The sequence below is a fragment of the Octodon degus genome, unplaced genomic scaffold (assembly GCF_000260255.1).
Source record: "Octodon degus isolate 3935 unplaced genomic scaffold, OctDeg1.0 scaffold00011, whole genome shotgun sequence".
Classification (NCBI taxonomy): domain Eukaryota; kingdom Metazoa; phylum Chordata; class Mammalia; order Rodentia; family Octodontidae; genus Octodon; species Octodon degus.
Genome location: NW_004524587.1, coordinates 12,971,209 through 12,986,313, shown reverse-complemented (window position 1 = coordinate 12,986,313; position 15,105 = coordinate 12,971,209). Strand labels below are relative to the sequence as shown.

Here is a 15,105-nt window from a genome sequence, read left to right as displayed (position 1 = left end):
TTTTGTTATTGTTGTTGCTGCTGCTGTTGCTGCTGCTGCTACTGCTGTAGTTCTTGTTTATGGTCCTTAGGGTCAAACCCAGGGCCTCACGTGTGCTAGCCAAGGGCGTCCCTAGCCCTCACCAGTTTTTAACTAAGTAAACTTAACCTGCCAATCCTCAGTCTTGTTTGTAAATTGGAGCTAATAATCTTGTGGTTGTTGAAGCAAGAAGCTATAGACTACAAGTAAGTTCTCAACTAGCTGAAAGCAAGTCACAGTGCCCAGGGTAGCCCATTTATCTTCTGTCCCTACTTTGACCAGATGATTCCGAAGTCTGAGTTTCCCTTTCTCTGAAATGTTTTGTCTTCATCACTTTCCTCGTTTCTCAGACATAATCCCTGACACCCACACCTTAGAAAAGTTTATTTTGGCTCACACGTCAGCCCGTGGTTAGCTGGCCCCAAAGAAACAGCACAGCAAAGGGGCGCAGTGCAGGAAAGCCCTGTGCTCAGGCAGCCAGGAAGCAGAGAGCAGGGCTCCCCAGTGAGCCAGTCTCCTGGCTTGGGCCCACCTCCTGACTGCCATTTAGCTCTAAGCCCATCAGCAGATCATGCCCGTGATCCAAATCACCTCCCCCCAAACTGCCTGTAATTGCACGAAAGGTGGGAAGACATCTAGGTGTAAACTACAGCACCTGTTCCTTCCTGGAAGTTCTAGCTAGCAAAAAGGATTTCAAAGTGAAGTAAGAAATATGGGAAGTAGGTGCTTTGAGTACCCTCCCAATTCCATGTCAGACTATGACATCAGAACATTAGTTGTGCTTCAAGGTTGTATATGGTGAGATTTTTGGACTTATGTGCAAACATGAGAAGCATAGAATTCTTTATCGTATTTGTAAAATATAATCTAATTTTTAAATGTTTTTTTATCATATTATGTAGGGACTTAAAGTTCAACATATCAATACTTGATGAAAAATACCTGTTCCTTATTATGCCTAGGATGTTTGAGATGCAGTGAGATAGTGAGGTTAAGCTTGATAGCCTAAATCGTTTGATAATAACAGTAAGCTTGTCTTCTGGATGGTTAACAACCTAAGTTTGCAAACCAAAATTAGAGAAAAAGGAGGGTTACAAGGAAAGCCAACATTTTGGCCCTAGCCTTCTAAGGCCAATTAAGACTCAGGACATATGAGAACTTGTACTGTGACGTCATGTACCTCGGTAGTGTCCCAAATTTTCTGATCAAGAAGATTATGGGGCCAAAGAGGAAAGTGATCGATGATGTAGAGTGTGCCTAAGGAGAGTCACATGGGGAGAAGACACTCTCTCAGGCTTTCACAGAGAGCACATTGGCCAAGCAATGGCCGTGACTCATCCACATGGCTGACACTGACAAAGGTTCTACAATCTGAGGTACAGGATCTCAGGATAAATCCTGAGGGCATTTCACTGACCTTCTCAGACCAAAAAGCTACAACTCTTGTTGCACAGGTCCTGCTTTACCTTGGTCTTAACCATCCAGTAGAAAAGTATGAAGACGAAATATAGGAAGTAAAGCGATGTTCTTAGGTTGAGCTGTGGGGGACTCAGGTCAATAATTTCTGACATTGCCAGTTAAACAGAGGACCCAATGCTATTATGGGCTACTGGACTCTTTTGGAATATTTTGCTGAGTTTACACACCTATAATATTCAACAAAGAACTTAAAAAAATTGGGATATAACTATGAATGTCCATTTTGTATCTGTGTATTCAAAGTGGTTGGGATAGATATATAGTTGCATTCTCTTAATGAATAGAATGATTTGTTCTAATGGTGTTTGTAAGTAGGATCACAGGTCTGCATCTTGTACAGCAATTAACCACTGGGAAGAATGTATGCAGTGTATTATTGAAAAAAAAATAACATTTTTGGTCTACAAGCTTTGAAATACTACATAAAGATAACATATGTATGTGATAGTACAAATCTGATGATGTCTGCCTATACTTGTACAGAAATTGTGTACCTAAACCCATGCAAATTTTCCTATGAAGAATTTTATTGTTATCAAAAAAAATAAAAATAAAAGCAAAAAAAAAAAAACTTGTCAGAACAAGTGCTATAGCCACCCCACCCTCCTCTCCAACCCAAGAGGATCCTGCAGTACCACCTTATTTTATTTATTTATTTATTTATTTATTTGATAAAGAGTTGTTACACAGTTCAGACTTGTAGTGATCCTCCTGTCTGAGCCTCCCCAGCGCTGCGATTATAGGCATACACCAACATGCCTAGTTCCCAGCCAGCATGGCACACCAGGGCATTGCATGCAGTACCAGGGATCAAACCCAGGTCGTTGCACTTTCCAGGCAGGCGCTTAGACCACTGAGCTATCTCCCTGGCCCCTGCATTACCTTAAGGGAACCACCGGATTTCCTCTGTGTACAGATCGATGATCATGACCCTGTCCTTCTTGTACAGGTGCTGAGAGATGTCCTCAAGGATCTCTACCACCTGCTGAAGCATGTGGTGCAGCGGGAGCCCGACGATGTGGCCAAGCTCCATGCTCAGCTAGCCCTGGAGGAGCTGGATGAGATCATGAGAAACTTCCTGTTCCCTCAACAGAAGCTGGAGAAGAAGATTGTTGTCCTGCCATAGACGTGGCTCCAAGGACATGAGGAAGGCATGGAGGGACCAGCAGCGAGAGTCATGCCTGTGTCTTCCATCAGGCAGCCCCGCTGCCTCCTTGGTGCTGGCAGTACGGCTGGCTCTGAGGGAGGCTTTAGGATGCTGCTCCCTTGGGTCTTGAGGCTGACCTCCTGGTGCGTCTATTCAGCCACCCTACATCCAGCTCAGAGCCTGGACAGTTAAAAGGAAAAAGCCAGCTGTAGGGTTCAGAGAAGGGTGCCTCTTGATGGAAGTAAATGCTAACATGACTGGTGGAATTTGATGTATTGACCTTGCAATACCTTGACTTGAGAGGTTGGCCTCCCCTAGGCCACATATCTTGATGCTCTTTCGTGCTGATGCTGCTACTCTTCCTGTGATAATGAAGTGCAGCCCGAGCTAGTCCTGTCTGGCTGCCAAAAAGGCATCTGAATTTGGGATATGGTTGAGGAAATGGATAGGAAGTAGTTACCAAAACATACAAAATGGAATAGAATTATCCTGGCTGGAAGAAACTGTAGGTCTGAATCTAGTGCTCTGGTATGGAGATAGAAAACTAGCGTGGAAGCATGGAGCCCCAGGCCCAGCCCAGCCCAACCATGCTGGTTGAATCTTCCAGAGAAGCATAAGCCCTTCCAGAAGAGAGCAAGCCGCATTTGTCCTCTGGGGCCGTTTTCCTTTGCTTCTTCTGCGACTGTTCGTAGAGTTGCTCTGGTTCTTGGGAGACAAGATCCACAGCCTCTCTGAGAGTCTCTGCCCTGAATTCAATTCTCTGTTCCTTTAGAAGCATGAACACTGAGACAGTAGAGTGGCACTGGCTGCAAGTGGACAGTGTGCGACATGCTGTGGCTGAGGCCAGGACTTCTGAACAGTTCCAGGCATAGTGCTATGGGCTTCGCTTTATTGGTACATTTGCCCACCACATTTAGATTGCAGCTAAAAATGATGATGTGGCTGGCTGCTTTAGGGGAGCCCTCTGGTGTGCCCATTTTAGCAAGGCTAATTCACAGCTCCTTGAATGGTCCTCAGCTTTGTGGGACTGTGTGGGAAACTTGACACAGGACCTTATCCCTGCTAGCCAGGGTATCCATACCCAGGAGACCCACGACAGTTTCCAACAACTCAAGTGACCACAGGATCCACATACAGACTTGCCCATTTGCCAGTTAACAACAGGGTATTTCTCTGGCCAGATCTACCCACATGGTTTTTAGCTCAGAAGCTTCATGGGTGGGTGCGGGGGCAAAGAAGTGACCTTGCATATGGTTGCGGCCAGTTACCTTACTGAGCAAAGCCTTAGAGCAAGGCACGTAGGCCCCGTCTAAAGAATATTTCCATTCAGCTACTGTTAACAGTATAGTTTCTGTTCTCCCAAGTCAAGAATGTCTAGAAAATCAGGATTGGAGCTTTCAAATCAGGTAAGGATCTCCTTTGGGCCAACCAGCGATGCCTAAAAATGCTTGCTTCTTGGCCTTCTCTCAGCCTGCACACAGCTCGTTGCAGACTAACAGACTACACGTGTTAAATGGTCAGCTGAACTTAGCATTGTCTGTGCATTGCAGCATCGTTCTGAGGACATTCCCCGACTGGTCACCTTCCGAGCATCTCTCAGGCATTTATAGATTGCCTGTTAATCTGAACTATTTGGCAAAGGGCTAAAGACATCTGTTCTTTATTGGATTGATTTTATGTTTTGTTCTGGTTTTGTTGTTGTTGTTGTTTTGTTCTTGTTTTGAGACAGGATCTTTCTATGCAGTTCAGGCTGGCCTTGAACTCACTTTGTAGCCCAGGCTGGCCTCAAACTCATGACAGTCCTCCTGCTCAGCCTCTGAGTGCTGAGATTACAGGCGTGCATCACCACATCTAGTCTATCGGATTTTTTTTTTCTTTTTCTTTTTTTTTTTTTTTTGCGGAACAGGGGATTGAACTCAGGCCCTTGCGCTTGCCAGGGAAGCGCTTATTCCACTGAGCCATCTCCCCAGCTCCTTGTTTTTGTTTTTGACAGATTGAATTTCAGACAGTGATGTTTTCTTTTGTTGTTGTTACCAAATTCAAGGGGAAGATTCCTTAATGTAACCCTTCTAAACATGACTGAATAATTAAATTTTTTTTAGTTTATTTTTCTTTCTGTTTTAGGACAGGGTCTACAGAGTCTCGCACTATGTAGATTAGACTTGTGATCCACCTGTGCTCAGCCTCCCACAAGCTGGGATTACAGGCATGCGCCATCATACCCAGTCTCAATTGCTGTCTCAGGGCTTGCGGGTTAGCTCAGTTGTTTGAGCGCCTGCTCTGGCAAAACCAGTCAGGCACAGGAGACCACAGTTCCATCCCCAGCTCCACCTGCCTTACCAGACCCACCATTATGACAACCTGAGCCAGCAAAAAAAAAAAAAAAAAATCCTTCAATCGCTGTCTCAGTCCACCCCCAGGGGTGGGGCCAGCACAGCAGGCTGGAGATGGAATCCCCAGCCCCTGCATCTGCAAAATTTTCTAAATCATTGAATAATTCTTCCAAATTAATTCATACTCCTTATTCATACACATGCACGTTGGCTTGTAAAATAATTTGTCCAGCTCATCATAAAAAACACTTGCATATAAAAGTAGCAAGAAACAGAAAATCTAGGGGGCTGGGGAGATAGTTCAGTACAATAAACGCCTGGCAAGCACAAGGGTCTGAGTTCAATTCCCGGTTCTGCCACCAAAAAAACAAAGAAAAAAAAGAGAAAATCAGTTGTGATCATGTGACATTTGGTGTGACATACTGATATTGCAAGACAGCACTTGTTTAAGTTAAAATTTCGTAGACATGTTTGGTCTTAAATGTTTGGTCTTACAGAACACTCACCAATTAAGTTACAGTCTAAGCTTTGAATGTATATATAGGAAAAGTCTTTGGGAAAGAGAATACTAGAATAATAAAAGCACAAATTTTATTAGTTTTTTGAGACAGGGTCTCTCTATGTAGTTCAGGCTGGCCTTGAACTTACCTTGTAACCCAGGCTGGCCTCAAATTCACAATAATCCTCCTGCCTCAGGCTCCTGACTGCTGGGATTACAGGTGTGTGCCACCATGCCTAGCTATCACAGATTTAAATTTTAAACGACAGAATTCCAAGAGCTCAGATGCACATGAGGAACAGAAGTGACTTGCCTCCCCCTACCGCCTCTTCTTCCTGCTGTCCCTCTGGGTCCCCTCTTTCCACATCTACTACTGAGGTTCTCCTGATCTTGCTTCAGGCCTGTCCCTTGCCTAGTGGCCCTTGCCTAGACTCCTCAGTCCCACCGCTCCTTGAGCCCTTCCCTCCTGGTCTCTTCATCATCTCAGGCCCACTGTCCACTCCCTTGGCCGACAGCAGATGGCATTGCGGGGAGGGACATGCGAGGCATACGGCAGTGGCTGCAGCCAAGTGTAGCATGTGAGTTGAGGCTAGAGTTCCTGGTCATTCCAGGTTCCCCTCTCTGATCTGTTTGCTTGCTTGTTTATCTTTTTGTGTTTGTTTGTTGGGGTTTTTTCCCTTTTTGGCACAGATCTGCAGTCCTGTTATGTAGTCAGGAGTATCATTTTCCACCTTGCTCTTCGTCATCCCCCCCCACATCACTTTTGCGTCTCACACCCCCCTCCTTACTGCTTGCTGTATTGGGCCAGCGCTTTGCTTTATGGCTTCTCTTCCCAGTGGCTCTGCCCACCCATCCATGTATAAAAGCCAAGGTACAGGGAGCAGAGAGCAGCAACAGTTTCTCAAGTACCTACTATGTATCGTTGCCGCACCTGTAGACCAGCCAGCCTGCATCACCAGGGGAGCTTCTCCTTTGGGGAGGAGACAGACTAAGGGAGATAAAGGAGGTGAAAGCTGCAAGGAAAGGAAAGCCAGGAAAGGAGACAAGGCTCCAGGTGTGAGGCCGGTTAGGTTGTCCACAGAAGACCTTGGTGAGGATGCATCTGGCGAGTATGAAGAAGAACCGGGGTTCAGGGTGCCAGAGTAGAACTGGCGTGGTGACGCACACCTGTAATCCCAGCACCCAGAAGGCTGAGGCAGGAGGATCGCCGCAAGTTTAAAGCCAACCTGGGCTACATAGCAAGACCCTCAAAGGGGGTGGAGGGATTCAATAAGAGAAGTGATCCTGAGTACAGTAGCCACAGGCTTTTTACCTGCAGCCCTTTCAGCTTTGTGTTTTTTCTGTTATTTGGTTTTGATTTTGAGGTGCTGGGCATTGCGACCAGGGCCTTCACTATTTGAGCTACATTCCCCAATCCTTTTTAAAATGTTTTATTTTGAGACAGTCTTACTAAGTTGCCCAAGGTAGACTGGAACTTGTGATCCTTCTGCCTCAGCCTCCCCGGGTGTTGGGCTTACAGGCATGAGTGGGCTTCACCTTGTTTTTGGAAAGTGCTTAGGAACAAAGAATTTGTGCAGTAAATAGTAAATACATATAACCATACTCAGCCACAATTTTTCCCCTCAATCAAAAGAAAGCATGGAGCCCCATCCCTTTTCACCACCCCACCCTTACTTGGCTTCCATTTCTCCATGTTGTCACAGCTCCTCTTTGGCAGCAAAAAAAAAAAAAAAAGAGGGGGGCAGATGTGTGAATCTGACCTCAGTCTACCCACCTGCCCTGTCCCTTTGTCTGAGAGGGTCACTGAATGAAGTGCTGCAACTCTCGCTAGCAGCTTGGCACAGTGAAAGATCACTGTGACATGGGAAAGTTGATCAGTTCATAGGAATAAATTAGGGGAAGGGCAATGGAACCTGTACAAAACCCTAGCTCTCACCTGGAATTTCTGTGGCTGGGAGCCGACCACCACTCTTCCCTGCCCTCCAGTCATCTCCCCACCCCTCCAGAAAGGGCCTGGCTGTGTCCTCCAGCAGGCTCATGCTGCAGTCACACACAGCAGCCTCACTGCAGTCCGCAGCACCCCAACTTCGTGCACCACGCTGCCTGGAGCCGCCGCTCTGCGCTCTGCGGGGGCTGGGAATCTGCTGGCTTCTTGTGGTGCTGTGTTGTTTCTTCCCTGCTGGCCAGCTGGGGGTTGTCCTGGTGTGTTAGCTCCAGGGGAGGGAAGAGGAGATGCAAGCCCTCCCTTAGTGTGGCTAGAAAACAGCCCTTCCCACTTCCTCAGGTGTGTACCCCCAGGTGCAGTGTCAGTGCCCCTCCCCCAGGTGACTTTCCACAGTCCCCATGGAACACAAAATAGCTGCCCTCTGTTTGCTTTAGTTTGGAAAGTCGTTTTCCATCTCGAGTTTGTCTGATTTCACAGCCACCCTGTGGAACAGGGAGGCCAGCTATTGTTGTCCCTCTCTGGTGGGATTTGGCTGCCAGTCTCCTGAGTCCCAGCCAAGATCCTGTTTACTACCTTGGAAAGCCCTCCATGAAATATTTTGAACATTTGCTGAATACTATTACAGCTTATTTTCCCCAAAATAAGTATAGAAGCAGAAGCCTTCCAAGTAGAGCATTGAGTTGCAAAATATATATATACATGTGAACCCCAGCTTGTGGGACCCAAAAGAAGTCTCTTTGAGCCCCACAGTTGGCGGGGGCCGCCTCCCCCCTCCCCTGTGCTGCCTCAGCACTTCTGAAGGTGAGAGGTGGGCACTGCCCACAGGCATGGGTGCCCTGGCTGCAAGTTTGTGCCACCTCATGGATGGCACATGTAACAGGAATCACAACAGATTTAACACACAGCAAAGGCGGATTGCCATGTCTCTTCTCCACTGTGACTCCGAGATTACCACTAACAAACGAATGCATGATTTTGTTAATTACCATATTGTATTACATTAAATAATAACGTATACATAAATAGTTTTAGTCATCTACCTTGGGCCCACTCATGTGAGAACTTCCAGATCCCTTCCTTCCCCCTGTGACAGTGATGGTGACATGTCTTCCATTGTGGCTGAATTACACTTCAGTTAAGCCTTTGCCTATGGATGCTTAGTTGTTTCTCATTTCCAACGATTCCCAGATACAATTTTGCGTGTTGAAGTGTTTCTATAAAGTAAGTTTTAGAGGGCCGGGGAGATAGCTCAGTGGAATAACCTGAATTCAATCCCTGGTAATCACCAAAAAAAGATGAAGAAAAAATGTAACATAACAAGGATGTGTGGAAAGAATAAGTCTTAGAGGGTGTCGGGAGATTGCTTAGTGGCAAAAGTGCCTGCCTGCCAAGCACAAGGTCTCAAGTTTGATCCTCAGTACCAGGAAAAAAAAGTCTTGGAAATTTGGAATCCTGAATCAAATGGGTATGAATATTTAAATGTTATTTACCAAAATAGCTCCCTGAAAGTTTATGTCAGTCACCATTTCTCCAAGCCTCAGCTGACATTGCTTTAATGCCTATAAGTACAACTTCTTTCTTTCAAACGAAGTGTTGACACATTCTTTACATAATTCAGAACTAAGAACTTTTCTGGGACTGGAGTTTTCTGTGTACCAAAGCCACTGGTGGGGGCACCTGAGACATTTTCCAAGTGTACATACTGGCAGCCCTGTCCCACCCAGCTAGAGGTACCAGTGGCTTCTCCGCCTATAAACCCCAGGATAAATGGTGGCATTGCTCTTTGTCACTGTACATAGTAATCAAGGTGGCAGTTACACTATAGAGAGCCTATTTTGCTCTTCTGTGCACTTGACACATATTAGCCACTTAATCCTCACACATGGGCCTGTGAGATAGGTATTATTATTATTATCCCTGTTTTACAGATGGGAAAACTGAGGCTAATTACTTGCCCCAGATTACATAGCTAGTAAGAAGCAGCCAAACCGGTATTTGGGCCCAGGCAGTCTGGCTCCAAAGGCTGTGCTTTTAACCACGGGGCTTTGCTGCTACCCGATCTGTACTCTGTTTCCAAACTGTAAACATGTGTTCTTAGTGTGAGGATAAAGAAAGTGGTAATCTGCTCCGTTTAAATGGACCACCTATGTCAAGCTAAGCTTTACCCCACGTTCCCTCAAAGTAGTGTCCTCTTACATCAAAACACAACCTTTGACAACAACATTTGTTACAGATCTTGTGTTTGGTCGTGTAGTTCACCCACAAGCTGGAGACCGGCCAGGTCTGTTCAAGTTCCCCAGCCCGCCAGCTCACGCGCTTGCTGACGCTTTTTCTCCTCCTCCTCCTCCTCTTCCTCCTTTTTCTCCTCATTGTCTTTGTCTCTTCTTTGTCTTGACTTTGTCTTTTCTTCCTAGAGATTGAATCCAGCCCTTTTTTATTTTGCATCAGGGTCTGCATAAGTTAGTTATCCAGAGCAGCCTTGAACTTTGATCCTACTGCCAGGGTCTCCCAGAGTGCTCGGATTACAGGTGTGCAGCAGCTTTTCCTCCCTTTAGTGGGGCGGCCAAGACATCTAGAACTGTCTTCCTGGGGACAGACAGGAAGCAGAAAGCCAGTGCAAATGTGCAACATAGAAAATGTAACAGATCCACGAGGCAAGTGTTCCCAAGAACTCCAAGGAAGACCAGAAACCTCTGCTTTGAAAGTGGTAGCTGTTTTAACCCATTCTTCTCCTGTCAGCAAAGCTTCAGTTCTTAGATTCCGTTTTCAGAATAACAGCAGATCATGTTTAACTGTTATTTCCTGTGAGAAACCCAAAGCATAAACACATTAATAGCTCTATTCCCACACCATTCGTTTAGAGAGGAAAAATGGGCCAGGTGAATGGTCCTTCTTTGGAGGAGGAAAAAAATGAGGTCCAGAGAGGTAAATTCTTGCAAATAGAAAACAAAGAGGGCTGGGGAAGTGGCTCAGTAGTATAAGTGCTTGCCTGCAAAGCACAAGGGCCTGAGTTCAATCCCCAGTTCTGCAAAAAAAAAAAAAAAAAAAGAAAAAAGAAAAAACAAAGAGCCAAGAGCGGGGAGCCGTGAGTGCAGGAGAGCAGAGGAGCTTCTTGGTTCAGAGTTCCTGGTACCAGGTGACTGGGGCACGCCCTGAGCAGCAGAGGGGCTGAGGCCAGTCAGTCAGAGGGCAGCATGGAGAGCGGCCTCTGGGCCTTGGTGGCGGGTCCCTGCTGGGGAGCTGGGAAAGTTATCGGGCCTTTAGTGGTTTATTAAGTGGTGCAAGATCTCACCTGCACTGTGAGATGAAGGCAGCTCGCAGCTGGGCCTGGGCGGGGTTTTCTGCTGTGCTGCCCAGTACACACACACACACACACACACACACACACACACACACAGGTGGCTGCCTGGCGCGCCTGCTCTGCGCTGCTGGAGTCTAGGAAGCTGCCCCCATGTGTACACACTTTAATTAGACCACACACACCTTCAAAACTTCAAAATCCATGGTGATCATATGAATCCTAAAGCAAGGCCAGCCTCAAAGTAGGCTGATTTAACTGAGAAAATAGTGATGGTGACACTCCAGAGCTGGGCTGAGCCTTCCCGCAGAAGGTGTTCAGAGACTTCAAGAAAATAAGGCCCTAGCTGGATGCAGTGGTGCAAGGCAGCAATCTTGGCACATGAGAGGCTGAGACAGGCAGATCATGACTTTGAGGCCAGCGCAGGGAACTTAGTGAAACCGCTGCTGAAAAACAAACCAAAACAATGGGCTGGGGAGATAGTTCAGTGGCATAAGCGCCTACATGGTAAGCACAAGGTCCTGAGTTCAATTCCTGATTTAAAAAAAAAAACCCTGTCATAGCTCTAGCATCAGTCACGTGGCCAAGAGCAGGCCTGTGTGAGAGCCATGAAGACTCCATGTCCCTCTTGAGGCTCTGCAGAAACTTTTCCCATCCTTTGGGTCAAGCAGGCCCCTAAAATGTAGACCTTCCATGATGTGAAAGCTAATCCAGGGTGTTTGTGCAGCTGTGACCTCCCACTGGCAAGGACTAGCTGGCTTAGTTTTGGTTTTCTCAATTTTCTAGGAAAGAAATACAGGTATCACCTTTGCCAATAAAAAGATTGTTGAGATCCCCCTCCTGGCGAGTTGGAGAAGCCTGGGGACTGACCTTGCCCACCTGTCCTGCAGTCCTCTGGCCTTCCTTCTTAATTTAAATTCAAATCCACATCCTTTCTCTTTTTACCTTCTCCCTTCTGGCTGCTAGCTCATCCATTCATTTTTTAAGTGTTTAAGTTCAGTTAATTTGAAACAGGTGCGTATATTGTGGTGGGCGGTGCCAGAGGAAAATGGGGAGCCGCTCTTCTTCCATGCTGTGGGGCCAGTGCCTTACTGGCCTCTGCACTAGACATGCACTTGCAGATCTCAGCATAGGAGAACCCCAGGGGTGTGTGCTCAGCCTGGATGCATAATCCAGTCGCCTGGGAACTGTGACATCTTCAAGCCTGCGGCCACCCAGTGATTCCCAGTGAACTGCCTGGGATGGGTTCCGGGCATTAGAGTTTTATAAAAAGCTCTCCAGCTCTTAAAAAAAAAAAGTCTAATGGACAACAGCCAAGTGTGAGAAGCACTGATTGGCCTGTGTCCTAGCTCCCCCAAAAGTCTGTGAGTAGGACACACTCCCCACAGACATCGATGCGGAGCCCGGGTCCTCAGCTCTTCTCTCAGTGCTTTTATGGGGCTGGGGCTGTAGCCAGTGGTAGAGTGCTGGTCCTGCCTGTGGAGGCCCTGGGTTCAAACCTTGAACTTCAAAAACAAAGAAATGCTTGTATGGAGAGTCCAACTCTGAGCCTCCTTTGTGACAGTGACAAATGATATCTTTAACCAGTAAAGAAGACAGAAAGCAGAAGTGCCAGCACATTTAAGAGTTATAGTTGATAATATTGTAGAAGTAGGCAAACAAATCCAGAACACAGTATTTAAGCAATTCGTTCCCCTCCTGCTGATCTGGCAGCTGGGACTGTAGACTGACGGGGATTGTGTTCAGCCAAGGTTTGTGTGTGTGCATGTGCTGGGTGTGTGTCCACTTGGTGTCACGGTAAGTTATATGCAGCGAGTGTGGATGTGCATGTGGTGCTTCCTTGTGGAAGGCTCAGGACGCCCAGTGCAGAGAAGCTGTCCTGGTGTCTTCCTTGGGCGGAAGGCACAGGTGCTGCCACTGTGGTTCTTGGAGATGCTTTCTCAGGAGTAAGCGACCTGCTGGAGACTCCCTCTTACCTCCTTCCTATGTTCAACATCACCAGGGCCTGGGCCAGGAGGGCAGTGGGGCTGCAGGCAGCCAGTGCCAGGCAAGCTGAGTACCTTTTTTAATCACTCAAAGGTGCTGGAGGAGCTGGCATAGCTCTGGGTGCTCCCCTCACCTGCTGAGTTCTCTCAAAGGCATGGAAGGGCCAGCCACTGAAGTCTGGGCTGCCACCAATCATATTCTGGCCCTCCCGGTTGTATTTACTGCTTTAGTTATAAACTGAAATGGCCCAAACACCCCATAAATCCATGTTCTATGTAGGCTGAATTGTACCCAGGCTTGAGCTGAAAGGAAATTTTGTGAAATCAGAATTCAGACCATTTAAAAATGCCTTTCTATTACAAAATTATGCTTATTAATAGAAAATTCAGAGAATTCAGAGAAAAGGGTACAGAAAGAAAAATCCATTCTATCTGAATCATAGTATGAAGCCTAATAATATTAAATATGATCTTAATATCCAATCTGATTAAGGAGAACTCTCCTGCCTTTTAACTCATACGAATTTTGTTTTGTTTTGAGGCAGGGTCTCACTGTGTAGTACAGAGTGACCTTTATTTATCCCAGGCTGACCTCGAACTCTCTGTGATCCTTCTGCCTCAGCCACTTGACTTGAGTGCTTGGCTTACAGGGATATAATACCTGGCAACTCATAGAATTTTGAAGAAAACAGAAATTCAGTCTTCATACATAACAGTTTGTGGCCTGTATATTTACTTGACAAAGCATCATAGTGTTTTTGGCATATTCATGAACGTAAGTCTTAGTAGCTACACAGTATTCCTCCGAGAAGGCAGAGTATGGCTGATGGTTACCTTCTCGATGTTTCCCACATTGACCAAGGGAAGAAGAGAAAGGAAAGGTGGCAGCGAAGAGCATTTCCTTTTGAGGATTCCAATTAAAGCCCGGCTAGGCCTGGTTATCAGTCTGGTGTGGCCTGCTAGTCGTGACTGAGGTAGCATCAAGACTCCTGGTCCCTTAGCAGAGCAGAGCCGAAGTGCCTTTATTTGAAATGCAAAGTGTTCTTCCCTGAAAGGAGAAGGGCTGGAATGAAAATGGAACCACTAGAACTGCAGCCCAGGAAGGCCCTCAAGCCTGCCTCTTCCAACAGGGCATCTGGACACAGTACTACTAGTACTCTGCTCTGTCTGCCAGGGCTGCCTTGCTGGGGTCAAAGCACGCACTTCCCACTTTGAGCCATGTACTGCAGCTGAGCCCCTTGAAGAGAAAGCCTGAGCACCAGGAACATAACGGCTACATTTTATGTGTGTGGGTTTTGTTGTTGTTTGAAGACAAGGTCTCGCTGTGGTGCCTAGGTTGGCTCTGAATTCTGGACTCAAAACAATTCTTCTGCCTCAGCCTCCCTAGTAGTTAGAATTATAGGTGTGCATAATGGAATCATTTTATTTGTAATGATATTTATTGTTATCTATTGGCAGCACTGCAGCCAGTCAAAGGGTGCAGCCCATGATCCATTTCATTCAACTCTGTCCTATCTCCTAAATTCCTAATCCCTCCCAGTAATGCTCTCAAATTACAAATTTGTCAGTGGAGGAATCCACTGAGGAGGTTAGGCTCCTTCTAAGAGACCTACGTCTTTTTTTGTGTGTGTGTGGAACCAGGGATTGAACTCAGGCCCTTGCGCTTGCCAGGGAAGTGCTTATTCCACTGAGCCATCTCCCGGGCCCCGAGACCTACTTCTGAACACTGGAAACCAAACCTTCAACACGTGAGTCTCTTGGGGGACATTTAAGATTCACACCGGGGCCAGAGAGATGGCTCAGTGGAATAAGCACTTCCCTGGCTAGCACAAGGGCCTGAGTTCAATCCCTGGTACTACAAAAAAAAAAAACCAAAAAAACAGAGTAGACATGTACAGTACAGAACTCTAGTACTCAGGCAGGAGGAGCACAAGTTTACGGTCATCCTAGCGGCCAGGTCTGGTGGTGCATATGTGTAATCCCAGCACTTAGGAGGCTGAGGCAGCAGGATCACTGTGAGTTCAAGGCCAGGCTGGGTTACACAGTGAATTCAAGACCACCCTGAACTACACAGTGAGACGCTGTCTCAAGAAATAAAAATATCGGAGCTGGGGAGATGGCTCATTGGAATAAGCACTTCCCTGGAAAGCGCAAGGGTCTGAGTTCAAAATCCCCAGTTCTGAAAAAAAAAAAAAAAAGAAAGAAAAATATCAAACAAAACCAAGGCAACCCTAGACCACACAGTGAATTCAAGACTAGCCTAGACAACATAGTGAGACCCTATCTTTAAGAAAATAAATGCATGGGGCTGGTGAGATGGCTCAGTGGTCTAAAGCACCTACTTAGAACAAGCTTAGCAAAGCACAGGGACCGCGGTTCAATCCCCCAGCACCACATGCCA

At 46.6% G+C, this 15,105-nt stretch overlaps 2 protein-coding genes across 2 annotated transcripts in view; both read left to right on the top strand.

The window, feature by feature from the left end:
- The window catches only part of Tango6 (transport and golgi organization 6 homolog), a 253,744-nt gene extending 251,097 nt beyond the window's left edge, over window positions 1-2,647 (top strand). Inside the window, exon 16 of the mRNA XM_004626015.2 lies at window positions 2,447-2,647. Within this exon, the coding sequence (XP_004626072.1) occupies window positions 2,447-2,623 (177 nt within the window). The 3' untranslated portion in view covers window positions 2,624-2,647. The remainder of the gene's footprint in view (window positions 1-2,446) is intronic.
- Window positions 2,648-3,996: 1,349 nt separating this feature from the next.
- Has3 (hyaluronan synthase 3) overlaps window positions 3,997-15,105 on the top strand; it is a 24,215-nt gene continuing 13,106 nt past the window's right edge. The window contains exon 1 of the mRNA XM_004625831.2: window positions 3,997-4,050. Coding sequence (XP_004625888.2) covers window positions 4,015-4,050 — 36 coding nt within the window. The 5' untranslated portion in view covers window positions 3,997-4,014. The remainder of the gene's footprint in view (window positions 4,051-15,105) is intronic.